At 43.7% G+C, this 15,490-nt stretch overlaps 1 protein-coding gene across 1 annotated transcript in view; it reads right to left on the minus strand.

Moving 5' to 3' along the window:
* The window catches only part of Rft1 (RFT1 homolog), a 37,464-nt gene extending 22,400 nt beyond the window's left edge, over positions 1-15,064 (minus strand). Inside the window, exons 1-6 of the mRNA XM_028787548.1 lie at positions 14,996-15,064; positions 10,538-10,623; positions 8,450-8,566; positions 7,139-7,328; positions 5,615-5,716; positions 1,472-1,609 (exon numbers count right to left, since the gene is read on the minus strand). Coding sequence (XP_028643381.1) covers positions 1,472-1,609; positions 5,615-5,716; positions 7,139-7,328; positions 8,450-8,566; positions 10,538-10,623; positions 14,996-15,058 — 696 coding nt within the window. The 5' untranslated portion in view covers positions 15,059-15,064. The remainder of the gene's footprint in view (positions 1-1,471; positions 1,610-5,614; positions 5,717-7,138; positions 7,329-8,449; positions 8,567-10,537; positions 10,624-14,995) is intronic.
* Positions 15,065-15,490: the final 426 nt, after the last annotated feature.

The following is a 15,490-nucleotide window of genomic DNA, read 5'->3' on the forward strand; positions in this document are numbered from 1 at the left end:
CAGTCCAGTGTTAAGCCTGTACAGTCCAGTGCTAAGCCTGTGCAGTCCAGTGCTAAGCCTGTACAGGCTCCATCTCATTAGGCTCTCAAGACCTTATAACCAATGGATCCTTATTACTCTTATTCGGCGTAAAGAAACTATTAACAACTCAATAAACATTCCTTTCCAAGACATGCTAGAGAACAGAGGCCAGTCAATATGAAAAGCTGGTCAGGTCACAGGGGGCACTGGGAGACCCTGGTGTGGGAGAGATGCCTCTAATTTGGAGTCCTAGCCATTTATGCCACATATGAGACACAATGGTGGCGAAAATTGTCCTCGATCAAGCTCTAAGGGCAAGCTGATGAGAACAAAGCACTCCTTGTTAACAAATGAGAACACAGTGGTCTCTGACATATATTACCTGGGCCTTCTTTATGATTAACAGGACTCCATGAACTCAGAGACTCTGTTCGCACTCATCTGGCTACCTTCTCAAGTAGTCAGAAAAGAGAAGTCAAGCAGATACCTTTCTACTACAAAGAAACAAACAAAAAAACAAGCAGCAGGTGCTGAGAAAAAGAGATGTGCTCAGCATGAAGCAGCTGCATGATGTCCTGTCCCCTGAGAGTCTCTGGCTCCAGACTGGCAGCAGCACTGACCCCATCAGAGCTGGGATGCAAGGCAAACCGCCCGAGAGGGAAGGAGTGAGGCTTTACTCCTGCATGCCAGCATCCAGCTTTCTCCTTTGAGCTGATGGGAAAGTAGTCATGTGAAATGCTGCCCTACTCCAAGATTAAAACAAAACAAAACAAAGCCAGACATTATCTTTCTTATCTTTCACACCAGCACTCAGCAGGCTGAGGCAGGAGGATTGCAAGCTTGAGGCCAGTATGGGATAAATAGCAAGACTTTGTCTCAAAAAGTCCAAAAAGAGACAACAACCACTGGGGTTATCCCTGCATTCTCAGAATTCTGGACTGCCTCTGCCAGAGGTCAATCCAAGAAAAAGCCTAGGGGAAAAGACACACGAGTGGAACATGGGTACTTGATCCCCTGTGGACTTCTAATTGCGCTCCACTCTAACTCTGGACAGGTACATTCTGCTCAGCCTTAGCTCCTTAACCCTACAGCACAAAGAGTGAGAAGGATTTATAGGGCCTAGCACCGTTTTTCTCTATTAGGAGCAGGTTAGCCTCTGAGATGTGGCAGTGTCTGGTGATGTTGCTAAGTGCTGCACTGGTTGGAGGAAGACTACTGGCATCATGAGCCAGGAATGCTAAACACCCACGGTGCATAAAACAGTCCCTATAGTTAATCATGCCCTGTGCAAAAGTCACCAGTGCTAAGATTTGGAAATCCTGACCTAGTATGTGGCAAGCACTCAATAAATACACTCTGTAAATTTATCTTTCCTATTATAACAATAAGCCAGCTACAGTTTCCCTATCTTAAGGATAACCATCATCTATGAACAAAATGCATAACTCACTCTGTTTCTTGAAATACTGGGCAACAGTTGTGTTACTTTGGAGACAGGAAAAGCCAGTTGCTTGGTTGATTCTGGGGAGCGCAGTAATTTTATTAAGTAGATCACATAGCAGAGCACCAGAACAGCTGTGTAAAGAAGCTGAAACAAGAAAACAAAGGGTTGAAATTGAACTGTTTTGAGAGAGGCATGATTACAACAGGACTATAAATGTTATCTCCAAGGTCAATCAAGACATAGGGTGTCCTAATTAACTGCACCTTCCAAAGTGCAGCCCATCACTCGCTTAGAGCCAGCGCCACCGTGGCTCCTCTGCACAGGCTCCAACACTGTACTTGCCTCGAGAACGCGCGGCAGACAGCCACGAGCTCAAATGGCACAACATCAGATATCCACCCAGCAAACTGACTCCAGGTGTCCGGACTGTGCAGACAGCCAGGGATTTGCCAACATTCAGGACTGGGTTTTCCATAAACCGTGGAACCTGTGCCATTTATGATTACAAAGCAGAACTGAGCTACTGGCTCTCTCCTCCCCACCCAGGGCATTGGCAGGGTTACAGTTACTTGAGCTCCAAAAGGAAAAGGCGGGGTCGTGAGAAGGTCTACCTCACCCTCCACCCAACTGGGACAAAAGAATCACCTTTGATCAGAAGTAGCCAGCTAGCTTTCGTTTGAAGGTTGGAAATGAGTATCCAAAGGGGACCCTTGCCACAGGCCCCCTTCTAAGGACGACAGTGTACCCTAGCTACAGGACTGGGACCTCCAAATCCCTCTCTTCTCTTTTCTTTTCTCATCTTTTCTCTTCTCTTTTTTCTTTTCTTTTGATTTTTCAAGACACAGTATCTCTGTATAGCTTTGGCTCTCCTGGAATTCACTCTGTAAATCAGACTGGCCTCAAAGTCACAGAGATCTACCTGCCTCTGCCTCCTGAGTGCTGTGGTTGAGAGTACACACCAGCAATGCCTGCCCCAGGCCCCTCTTTCTACTTGTCTGTACAAGGGAACTCCTGTCAAAAGGCAGGCACATGGCAGGGAAAAGGCAGAGTTGTGTTTGTAGCCCTGGTGTCCTTTGTGCTCTCCTCTCAGCCATGTGTAAAGATGCCGCTTGCCATCTACCAGCCTTCTTCACTCAGGCCTCAAGACTTAACTGAGCAGTGTAAGCGTGAGGTACAGCAGCCGCTACCCTGTCCTTGTGATACGTGTGCTTCTCCACCTCTCCTCGCCTTCCTGCTGAGCTGAGTTCTGGGAAACAGTGGCAATCTGAAGGCAGAGTAGCATGCCACAGGACCCTCCCTTTATTTCCATCAGGAGAAAGTCACATAATAACTGTTACCATTATAATCAGAGGATTCAGTGGCTTGTAGTACACTTACATTGTTGTCGACCTGTCACCACGACCTAATTCCTTAACATTCTCATTACCCCAAAAGGAAGTGCACCCTTTAAGCAATTACAGCTAACTCCCCCAGCACTTAGCAACTATGATCGTGCTGTCTGTGGCCTTGTCTATTGTGGACATTATATATTAATGGAATCATACAATGTGTGGCTTTTCGTGCCTGAGCAGTTCTTTCCTTTAGTATGTTTTGTTTGTACTGTGTTGAATCTCTGACTGTTCTGGAACTCTGTAGACTAGGCTGACCCCAACCTTGCACTGCTCTTCCTGCCTCTGCTGCCAGATGCTGTGATGACATGTATGCCACTATACACGGCAGTTCTTAGAACTGAATAATATTCCATTCTATAGATATACCAAATTTTGTTTATCCAGTCATTAGTTAATAGGCATTTAAGACTGTCTACCTTTTGGCCACTGTGAATAGTGTTATGAACATTCTCTTTGGTATATATACTTAAGAGCAAGAGAGAGAGAGAGAGAGAGAGATGCTAGCATATGCTGTTTAGTTTTTAGAGGTACCGTCACACTGTGTTTCACAGAAGCTGCATTATTTTATGTATAGACCAGAAATGTACTAGTTTCAATTTTTTACAACCTTACCTACAGGTGTTATTCTATACTCAACAAAAAAATTATTACCCACCTAGTAAGTATGAAACAGTACCTCACTGTGGTTTTATTTTTATTTATTTGTTTGTCTGTTTGTTGTTAGTCAGATTTTCTCTGTGTAGAACTCACAAGGTGAGCAGGTTGGCCTTAAACTCCTATAATCCCACCTGCTTGCTTCTGCCTCCCGAGTGCTGGGTTTAAAGGCCTGGTAAACCAGGCCTTCACTATGGTTTTGATTTGCATTTCCCTAATAATTATTGATCCTGAAATCTTTTTCACATGCTTTTTGTCCATTTGTTTTATATATTTTTTGGGGAGATGCCTGTTCAAATTCTCTGCCCAGTTTTTAACTGAGTGGCTTGTCTCTTTTATTGTCAGGAATAAGCATTCCTTGTTTACTCTAAGGCGAGTTTTATGGGCAGTTTAGGGAAGACCTTAGAGACAGGTTTGACAAGAGGACTCTCAGTGCCTTGGGCAGGCCTCACATGCTGCTGTGAGTGTCACTGTCTCTATACATTTGGTCATGATTGTCTTGTAGAGCTTGTAAAAGTCTCATGGGAAGGAAGCAAATGCACTCAGTTTTCTTCGTTGAACTCTGACCCTATCATGGGTAGAAACTGTTAACATTAGAAACGCATAGTGTCAGCAGGGTGTGGTGGTGCAGAGGCAGGCAGATCTCTGAGTTCAAGGCCAGCCTGGTTTACAGAGTGAGTTCCAGGACAGCCAGGGCTACACAGAAAATCCTGTCTTGAAAAAACAAAAAGTGGGCTGGAGAGATGGCTCAGCGGTTACGAGCACTGACTGCTCTTCCAGAAGTCCTGAGTTCAATTCCCAGAAACCACATGGTGGCTCACAACCATCTGTAATGGGATTTGATGCCCTCTTCTGGTGTGTTTGAAGACAGCTACAGTGTACTCATATAAATAAAAATAAATCTTAAAAAGAAAAGAAAAACCAAAAAGAGAAAAAAGAAAAGAAAGAAACACTCCATGCCAAGTGCCTTTCCCAAAGTAAGAGCCAACCGTATTGAGCCTTTCTGAGGGCCTTCTGTTCTACACAAGAGAATGCATAAAAACAGGGATAATGATGAAAGCTACAGTTCTAGATCTAAAAAGATATGGAAAAACAACCATTTTAGATAATTTCTCTAGACTATGTATCTCTTTGCAAATTGGTTTTGTGGGCAATTGCCATTCTTAATTAATTTTATATCTAGTCATTTTGTGTTCCATTAAAAAAAAATCAGTATTTTTTCAGAGGACATTAGGAGGAACGTAAGGTAAATCATTACTAAGCAGCATCTTTATCAGCTTTCTCAAACACTGATGAAAACTGCACAGTAGAAACCCAGGCATAAGCTGGGCGGTGGTGGTGCACGCATTAATCCCAGCACTTGGGAGGCAGAGGCAGGCGGATTTCTGAGTTCGAGGTCAGCCTGGTCTACAGAGTGAGTTCCAAGACAGCCTGGGCTACACAGAGAAACCCTGTCTCAAAAAACCAAAAAAAAAAAAAAAAAAAGAAAGAAAGAAAGAAATCAGTCTGCCTCTGAATCTTAAAGTGTGTGCCAACATGCCCATTTTTAAAAACAGTACTTTTACTCCAGCAACATCTTTATTAGAGCTAGACCTGTGGACTGTATCTAGGATATAAGATGGAGCCAAAATTGCTATAGCTGAAAATGCGGTGCTTGGACTAACTCATTCTCTGTGAATTATGTGAGATTTCAATCGAAGCTTAAAATATACTTGGCAGCGTTTCCTCCTATTCTGCAAACAACTGATTGAAAATCAAGGAAAATAACACACATACAATTTGATTTTGACTCCACCCCCTGTCTCTCCCCCTGTTCCCCCGTATGACTCTTAGACAATCAAAGATCATTCTGATATGGACCTGCCCACAGACTATCTAACAGGAGTTTCTGACGCTGGATATCAGAAAGCACATGGCCCTCCCCAGGTCCCTAAGGACACTAGTGTGTGAAGCAGGACAGAGAGAGCAGCTGGAGGAGTGTGAGCCAGCCAAGACTCTAGAGTTTCCAACTACCCCACAGCAGGAGTACTGTGAGCATAAAACACATACTAGTGGGAACAGAGAGAGAAGTCAGAGATGTAAAGAGTAAGGCCATAATTCTCACCTGAGCCAAAGAAAAGATGTACAGACCCCAGTGAGGCAACCACAGGACAAGAAAAGCCGTCAGGACACTCCTGAGGATGACCGACATGCTCTCGGCAAGTACCTGCCACAGATGAAAGGTGCGGTGTTATCAACAAGTAAATATGAAAAGACATAACAAACACAAATTTCAGCATGGTGGTTACCATGGCAGAGGGGATGGGGATGGCTGGGCATGAGCATCAACAGTAATGTTTATTTCTTGGAATGGGTAGGTGGGTAGTTCATTCATTTTCAGTATGTTGTACCTTAAGAATATGTGTGTGTGTGTGCATATATATGTGTATATATATATACATATATATATGCTAGCATGCATTAAATAGTATATTTTAAAAGAGGAAAAGAAACATCAACATCATTTATAACTAAACAAGGTCACAAAAAAAATATGAAATGTTTTACAGTGATCTTAAATTTTTATTCTAACTCTTATCTTCCTTATTACAGAACCTGTTTTTCATTTACAGTATAGAGAAGTAGAGGTAACTGTGCCACCACAGGTTGTGTGTGTGTTCAATGCATTCATATATGTGCATGTGTGTGCAGCAGGTGTACGTGTGTAGGCACATGGAGCCCAGAGATCAAGGTCAAGTGTGTTCTTCTATGGCTCTCTACCTTACTTTTTTGAGACAAATGTCTTTCACTAAACCTGGAACTTCCTATTGTGGTTAGACTGCAGGTCAATAAGACCCAGGATCCTCCTGTCTGTGCCTCCCCAGGGCTGCAATTACAGTCATGGCTTATAATATGGGTACAGGGATAGAGACATAAGCCCTCATTCTCGTACAGCAAGTCACTACCTGAACCATGTCTCTGCCATCTACTAGCTTTTTGAGATAAAATCTTGTTATAGAGCCTAAACTAGCCTTGAATACACTATCCTCCTGCCTCAGCCTCTGGAGTACTAGGATTATACATGTTTCCTGCCACATCTCAATTGGCAAAAACAAACTTTAGCATAGCCCATCTGATAAATTTAAGATAATAAATTCATCATGTTACCTTTTCCAATTAGTTCTCTACAATCAAATCTAGAAAAATCATTCTTTCCTATGAAATGCTTTTTAAAAACACACATCTGGAGGCTGAAGAGGTTCAGCACTTAAATGCACTGGCTTCTCTTCCAGAGGACCTGGTTTCAGTTCTCAGCACATATATGGTGGCTCACAACTGTCTATAATTCCAGTTCCAGGAGATCTAACTCCCTTTTCTGGTCTCTGGAGGCACCAGGCACCCAAATGATGTACACACACACTCACATGCAAAATGCCCACACTCATAACATATAAACAAACAATGCAACCAGGAGTGATGGACATACTGTTAATCCCAGCATTCAGAAGGCACAGGCAGGTGGATCTGTCAGTTCCAGGCCAGCTTAAACTACACGGTGAGACCCTGTCCCAGAACAATCAGTAACAACAACAACACCCCACACTTTCCATTACTGCTCACATTTCCTAGTCACAAGAGGTTCACTGACCTTGAGCTTAACAAACATATGTGCTTGTGCCAAGACCCAGAAAGGCTCTCCCAGAAGTTCCACGACTGCTGAGAGACCAAAGAGCAGCACGCCAGTTCCATAGTAAGGGACCACATTTGGATCAGGCACTTCAAGCAACTGCAACCAGACCCAGCCCAAGCATAAGGACCAAAATATACCCAGGGGGACACTAGAAGAATAGAACAGATGATTTTTAACATATAAAGTTTTAAGTATAAAAATACATTAAAACAGTACTACTGAATGAAAACAATAGTCATAATAAAATAATAACCACAGTAAGAGTCTGTTAGTAAGGCGGTGGCGCATGCCTTTAATCCCAGCACTTGGGAGGCAGAGGCAGGTGGATTTCTGAGTTCGAGGCCAGCCTGGTCTACAGAGTGAGTTCCAGGACAGCCAGGGCTACACAGAGAAACCCTGTCTCGAAAAACCAAAAAAAAGAATCTGTTAGGGAATGCATTAACACTTCACAATGACCCTCAGTCACTTTCCCCCACTTAGAAGGATCCTGGGGCTGAGAGGGGTTGGTAACTTGGCCAACGTTATAAACAAGTGGCCAAGATCAGAAACAAGACCCACTCATGATCTGACTCCAAAGCCTACATTACATCCACTGGTTTAGACTAAGTCAATAAGAAAACTTTCCAGGAAAAAACAAAATCAAAAAACCTCTTGCCTATGCTTGGAATGACTGTCAGACATTATACAGTGTCTTGCACCCCACATAACCAATAGTCCCCAGCACAGTGCTCATTTCATGTGTATAGCACACGGCACGGTCATCTTGCTAATAAAATGGACACTTGCCAGCCCTTCTGACAGGCATCTCTGTGAGGCAATAGAGTTACGCAAGGGTGGCATTGGGAAAGACCACCAGCCTCGCTGCAGGGATCCAGCCGAGAAAATCATTTTAATTCTCAGCTGACATACTTGGTCTATAATAACATTCTAAAGAATTAAAGAAAGGTGTAAAGAAAGCCTTACAGACTTTTTAAAAAATATGAAGTAGTTGTTAAAGGCCCCAGGGAAACTACAGGACATAAAGATGAGAATAAAAACAGTGCAGCAGCAGGCCAGAAGCCTAGTCCAGGAACCCCAGCCAGAACCCTCCTGGCTACGGAGAGAAACGGCTAAGCAGCATCTCCAACCCAGACATTCTCCCCTTTCTGCTACTAAAATTAGCCCCTGAACCCACTACAAAGCCAGTCTGGAGACGACTAGCTGTAGGCAGGTACTGTCATTTCACTACCACACTCTTGGCACATGTCGTTTGCTGAAAGTACAACTCACGTTAGCCACAGAAGGTTGAGGGTCTGACTCCAGTCCCGCTGGGCACCCCCACTCAGACAAGCTCTTCGGAAGGCCTCCCTGGCCAGGAAGGTAGTAGTTGAGTAAAGCAGTGTTAGTCTACAAAGCAAATGTAGAAACTGGTAAGTCCTCCAAGCTTTTATGTTTTTTTACTGAAAGAATATTTGAGATTTTCCTTGCAACAGGAATTAGTTATTGGTTATAAGCCACTTGTGGTGAGCCTGGTGGCAAAGACCTGTGATTCTAACTACTTGGAAGGCTGAGGCAGGAAGACCAGAAGTTCAAGGCCTGGTGGGCTATACAATGAGTTCAAGGCCAACCTGCATCTCAGTGCAACCCTATCTCAAAATTAAAAAGTACAAAAGAGCCGGGCAGTGGTGGCACACGCCTTTAATCCCAGCACTTGGGAGGCAGAGGCAGAGGCAGAATTCAAGGCCAGCCTGGTCTACAGAGTGAGTTCCAGGACAGCAAGGGCTGCACAGAGAAAACCTGAATGGAAACAAAACAAAACAAAACAAAACAAAAAAGTACAAAGGAGACTAATGATATAGCTCAGTGGTACAGCACTTGCCTTGCATCTCCAGCACTTCAGGAAAAAACAAACTCAGAAACTGCTGGTGGGGATGTAGAGGGCAGTGTCTCTCATGAGAGCCCCATCAGTCTGAGCCACATGAAAGTCAGAGTTGGAACCAAGCCAGGCACACTTGACTTGGCAAGTATGAGATAGCAAGTGCTGCAGAGACCAGAGTCTGCAGCTTTACAGCTGAGGGCAGAGGCGTGATCCTAATTGTATGGAGAAAAAAAAAAACAGCTTAGCGCCCCACATAAGGAGACCTCCTGGAGACACTGGAGTCTCTGAGAGAAGTAGAGCTTCTATCACACAGTGGTCTTAGCCAAAAGACTTTCAGGACAAACGGCATGTCAGGCAGCCATTACAGAGGTTGCTGCAACCCCCATTAGGAAGACTTGCCTGAGTACCTTGCAGGTGGCCAGCATCTGAGCCAGTCTTCCTGCACCTAGAGAAAAGCAGCTGACACTTCCTAGCCTCTACAGCCAGCAGCCTGACGATGTGGTCCAAGTGTACCTATTCCCCAGTAGCCCATCCAGCATAGCAGAGGAGGAGACAAAGCCACTCCTTACTGTGGGGGAAGACTGCAAAAGCTGTCATGACAGGCACCTGGCAAGCTGGGGAAGAATGCATGGGGAGGATCTGCTCCCTCTGTCTTCCTACTTTTTAAATAGTACGTCTCAGTGGTTCCTCCCTGTCTCACCACTGCCTCAGAGATCGTGAACCCTACCTAGTACAAAGCTCCAGGTGGCTGTGTTGCCAGTCCCAAGTTTGAGAACTGCCATTAAACCCTGAAAAGCACCATGAGCATTCGGTTGGTAAATAGGAGGCATGAGATTCTGTCTAGAACATGCTGTCTTTGTTATTCAGGCTCTAAAGAAACGCCTGAGAAGCCGAGCTATTCTAAGGACATCATTTCATACATTTTGTGTATGTGTCACTTGTAAAGACAAAATAAGTGTGGGTGTCCTAGAACACAGAAGAAACAAGCTGAGTTTTGCAAGATAAAACAAGTTCATTTTCCACAGAACTCATCACAAAGATGCAAGCTCTGATTCCAGTTACAAGCTCAACTACAAAATTACTGAGGCAGAAGTGAAGGCGGCTGGCTGTCCCCAGCCCTGCAATTTTGAGACACATCCTCACGAACTGCACAGTGCCTGCTTTCTGTGTTGTGTCAGCAGGACAAGAACACAGGATTATACCTGAGACAAGGTTTGCCATGAATTACTCCCACTCTTCCTTGGCCCTAAGAGCAGAAAAACTGGAACACTAGGGGGGAAATGTGCTTTTGGAGGCTGCTAATGGAAAACACTGCATGGGTCCATTAAGCACAGCAGTGCCTGCTCATCCCCCGCCCTGCACTCCTCAGCCCACTGCTGAAACACTCTGCTCCTAGGAAAGGCATATGACTCTAAAATCTGAGTGGGCACATGGAAATAATCTGAAAAACCTCATGACTGATGACGGGGGCAGTGGAGTCCAGGGTCCGTTCCTCTTACCTGACATTCACTATGCCCACAATCTCCTTTGACAGGAAGCGAAGAATAAATGCATTCAAGACAAAGGTGATTAATCGAAACAAGACCTGTAAGAAAATACATTTGAGTTATGTCTGGAGTGTTGACTTGACTATGAAGACTGTGTAGCTGTCCTTCCAGATGTGATGTGATGATGACCCAGATGCTTGGCTATGAAGAATCTTCTCTAAGATGCTAACCTCGACATTCTTGCTTTCTGTGAACTCTAATTCCTTAGAGTCTCTCACCATCCTGAGCAGTGGGCAAACAACCCAGGAAAATATCTGGGAATCGCCCTTATTTACAGAGGTGAGAAGCTTTGGCAGATTGTATCTTCAGGCTCAGAGTCAAGGGGATGGAGAGAGAACGGTGATAGTGGTTCACACTGTCAGGACCCTAGCTAAAACTTTCTCCAGATATACCCAACCTATGAGCCATGGGCCACTTGAGTCTCAAGATAGCTGTGGATGCAGCCCAACACATTTTTGGAGGACAAAGTCAAACATATGGACACTCCCAAAATCCCACTAGAAACTGTACACACTAAAACTAGAACTTACAGAGTATAGCAGGCTCACAGGGAATCTGAGACCTGGTGTCTTTCTTCTCTGACTGGTGATATTTAGGGATTCTAAGGACATTTTAATCTCCGTGGAATCTGACTGTTTTGCTTACACAGGAAACACTGTCTACGGAACACTTGCCGCTTCCCAGAGTTGATGCATCATTTAAATAACAATGTAGTAATAAGATAATGTAAAATGGGAGTGGGAAAACGGAGTCCAGCTACTGTCATCTAACAAGGACACACCTTGAGACTTTCAAATCTGTTCATTAAAGAAAACCACCTAAACAAAGAGACCTTTCCATGAGACACAGGAGAACTAGAAGCTTCAGTTAAACAGGGCTCCCGAGTGGCACTGCAGAATAGGATGCAAGTCTCACTCATGTTCTCTCCCTAGCCACAAATGACAGATCAACTCTTTGTGTTGAGTACACTCATGGTTACCCATACACACACACCTGCCATCTGGAAGATTCGATCAGCATAGACTAGAGACTGCCATGTTCTGAAAATCTCCAGGCCATTAACACTATTCCTAAAGTGTCACAGAGTGGCCAGGTCTCCAGTGCCAAGACTATCACCATGTTCATGGAGTCTGAGGTGATCTTCTCTATCTGATGAAAGCCCTGTAGCCTTTTAGAATCATGTAGGTTCATATATACACGCCAAATTCCACACTCAGTGTTGGTGGCTGGAAGCCAGTTCATAGTCTTATCAGGGAAAGTACTCAGCTGGATTTCCACCCATTACTTAGCTCTTAAATGCATGGAGCATCTTCTAATTCTATCAAGCTTCAATTCTCTCTGTCAAATGAGGCTAAAGATATTATAAGGTTGATTACAAGGCTAAAATAAGATTATAGAAGTGAAAACATTTTTTAAATGTAAAAATTAAAGGCAATAAAACTTACATTGTGGCTAGCTCAGACAAATTACATAATAAAATGTGGCTGCAAAGCTACCTTAAGTATCAGCATTATAACTTAAGGAAGTATATAAAACCGAACTAAAACACTCAAGGAGTCTACATTTTATGATTATTTTTTAAAATCCACACACACACACACACAATTATAAAGCCCATCATTTTGTACAATAATATTTGCAGATTGCAAATTATACATTTAGCCAGGCGGTTGTGGCACATGCCTTTAAGCCCAGGACTCACGAGGCAGAGACAGGCAGATCATTGAGTTTGAGGCCAGCTTGGTATATAGAGCAAGTTCTAGGACAGCCAGGGATACACAGAGAAACCCTCTCTCAGGGAAAAAAAACAAAACAAAAAGCAAATTGTACATGTAAGAAGTTATTATTGGGGCTGGAGAGATGGCTCAGCAGTTAAGAGCACTGACTGCTCTTCCAGAGGTCTTGAGTTCAATTCCCAGGAACCACATGGTGCCTCACAACCATCTTTAATGGGATCCAATGACCTCTTCTGGAGTGTCTGAGAACAGTGACAGTATACTCATATACATAAAATAAATTTAAAAAATAAATAAATCTTTAAAAAAAAGAGAAGTTAGTATTGTCCAACACACTTCTGGTCTCAGGTTATGTCAGTATCTTCTAGTTGGTTTGAATAAAGGTGTGGGCTGATAAAGGTTCCTAGGCTTCCCAGTGTTCTAAGTCCACCTAGTAGACCCTTATTAACAACATAGCCTCTTTTGCTTTCACAAAAAAACTTTACATCTATAAAAGCTTTTACATCTGTTAATTATTTGACCCTTAAAAACAACCAAGCGGGCTAATCACGTGGTACAAGCCTTTAATCCCAGCATCCATCCACAAGGCAAATGTGGGCAAACTTCTTTGAATTTGAGAATTCTAGTACAGCCAGGGCTACATGGTGAGACCCCGTCTCAAGAACAAAACAACAAAAGACAACCAGGGCTGAGACTATATAGCTCAGTGATAAAGCACTGGCTTAGGAGCTGTGGAGACCTAGCTTCAAACTGCAACAGCAAATGACAAGCAGGCAAACTCACTAGAAAGAGAACTCAGAATGAAGCAGTCTTGCCTAATACCAAACAACAAACGAATGGGCCAGCTTAGCTTTACACAGATTCCCTACTCCAGTGTGTCTTCTGCTATAACCCGTTTGTCTTACAACACCAGTCTGGGTAGTAAGATGTTACCAAAGGTGGAAAATATCAACACCATAGGGCTGGAGAGATGGCTCAACAGTTAAGAGCACTGACTGCTGTTCCAGAGGTACTGAGTTCAATTCCCAGCAATAATGGGATTCGATGCCCTCTTCTAGTGTCTGAAGACAGAAATCATATATTCACATACATAAAATAAATAAGTAAATCTTTAAAAAAAAACCACTATGTATAACACATTGAACTTACCTATACCGTGAAACAGAAAAACAAAGAACTAGACAGACGAAGTTAAAGGAAGAGTGGCCAACATTGATGATGCAAGTACTGTGTGCAAGGAACTTTTTTATATCCTTTATATGTAGTTTATTTTATCCCTACTCTGCCATTTACAAACTTCTTATGCTAATAAAAGTAGCTAACATTTACTAAGCACCTTGTATAGTGTGCCAGGACATAACAGAAATTATCTCATATAATCTTCCTAATCACCCTGTAAAGCTGCATTACTGTTCTCATTCAAAATTAAGAAGCTGCCAGGGTGGTGGTATGTGCTTGTTACCCCAGCAATTTGTAAACTGCAGCAAGAGTACCAAGAATTTAAGGCCTGCTTGGGCTACATGGCAATCTCTTTTCTAAATAAATAAATAAATAAATAAATAAATAATCAAAAGCCAGGACTGGTGGTGCAGGCCAATAGGCAGAGGCAAGGCAGATCTGAGTTCAAAGCCAGCCTGGTGAGTTACAGGACAACCAGGGAGGCATAAAGAGATCTTGTCTTTAAGAAGAAAAAAAAAGACAAAGATGAAGAAGGAAGGAAGGAAGGAAGGAAGGAAGGAAGGAAGGAAGGACAAGACAAGACAAGACTAAACTGATGCTGAGAAAAAAAACTCAAGTGATTATAACCTTTTTGGAGACAGGGTCTAAGTATGTAGCCCTATCTGAACTGAAGCTCAGATTGGAACTCACAGAGGACTCCATCTCGAGTGTTGGGATGAAAGACTTGTGTCACTACACCTAACCCAAGTAATTCTTATCTTAAAAAGCAGCCATCTAACCTGAATTTAATTCAGCTTGATTCTCTCTAACCTCTTTTGTGTCTCTGTAGCATAATGGTAAAGGTGGATTCTAGACCATGTAAATGAACTGGCAAGTGTCATCTGCAAAAGAAAAAAAAATAAAAAGCCAAAAAGTAGTCTGCCCAAGGAAACATAGCGGACGAAGTTTATTAAGTGCACACTAGGATACAGGTACTGTGCTAAGTGCGCTTATTCAAATGATCCCAAACAATCCTTGCAAATTGCTTTCTGAATTAGATACTATTAACATTCATTTTTGCCAAGAAGGAGCTAAAAAGGCTCAGGGGCTGAAGTAACTTGTCCTAAGTCACACAGCAAGCAATGCTTGAACCTAGATCCCTGTTCTTAGCTGTGCCATATGGTCTCTCTAAACTCAATGAGAGCTGAAGAACGGTGTTTTGAGGATCAAGAGTGGAATACTCAAGAAATGAACCCCTTAAAATATCAGATTGAAGTAGTCTCCGTCTCTACCACTTGCCTCCTATTACCACACGGAAATACAATACTCAGAAAGAAAATGACATGTTTGTAGTCATCAGCCAAGACAGGGATCGCAGTCTCCCAACTCCTGGACCCGGCGCCCCTCCCCGCCGCCGTGAACCCGTGGAAGCCCGTGCAGTGCGGGGGACCCAGAGTAGCCTCCCCCATGAGGCTTGGCCGCGGCATCACGCGCTGGAGCGGGCGCAGCAGAGTACCTGCAGCAGGAGACCCGAGGAGGCCAGCCGGGCAGCCTGGCCCAGCACCTCCTGGCTGCCCATAGCCTCAGAGCCACGGCTCAGAGGAGGAAACGCAGCCCGCGCCCGCTTCGTCGCTGAAAAATGACGTCACTGACTGGCTCGCTCCTGATTGGGGACTTTGACTACAGAGGCGGAGCACAAGAAACTGCGTATCCAAACAACTTATGAAGCTAAGTGGCTTCTTGGTTTTGTTTGGGTTTGGTGTTTTGTTTGTTTGTTTGTTCCTTTTTGGTTTTGTTGCTTTTGTTGTTTTGAGAGTGTGTAGTTCATGTTGGCCTAGAACTAGCAGCCTCTGGAACACTAGAATAACTGGGGCGCACTCCCAGGCCCAGCTGATGATTTTTGGTTATGTAGCCCTGGCTAGCCTGGAACTCGATGTGTAAATCAGGCTTGCCTCAAACTCAGTGATCTGCCGGCCTCTGACTCACAAGTGCAGGAATTCCAGCTATTATT

The sequence above is a fragment of the Grammomys surdaster genome, unplaced genomic scaffold (assembly GCF_004785775.1).
Source record: "Grammomys surdaster isolate TR1022 unplaced genomic scaffold, NIH_TR_1.0 125669, whole genome shotgun sequence".
Classification (NCBI taxonomy): domain Eukaryota; kingdom Metazoa; phylum Chordata; class Mammalia; order Rodentia; family Muridae; genus Grammomys; species Grammomys surdaster.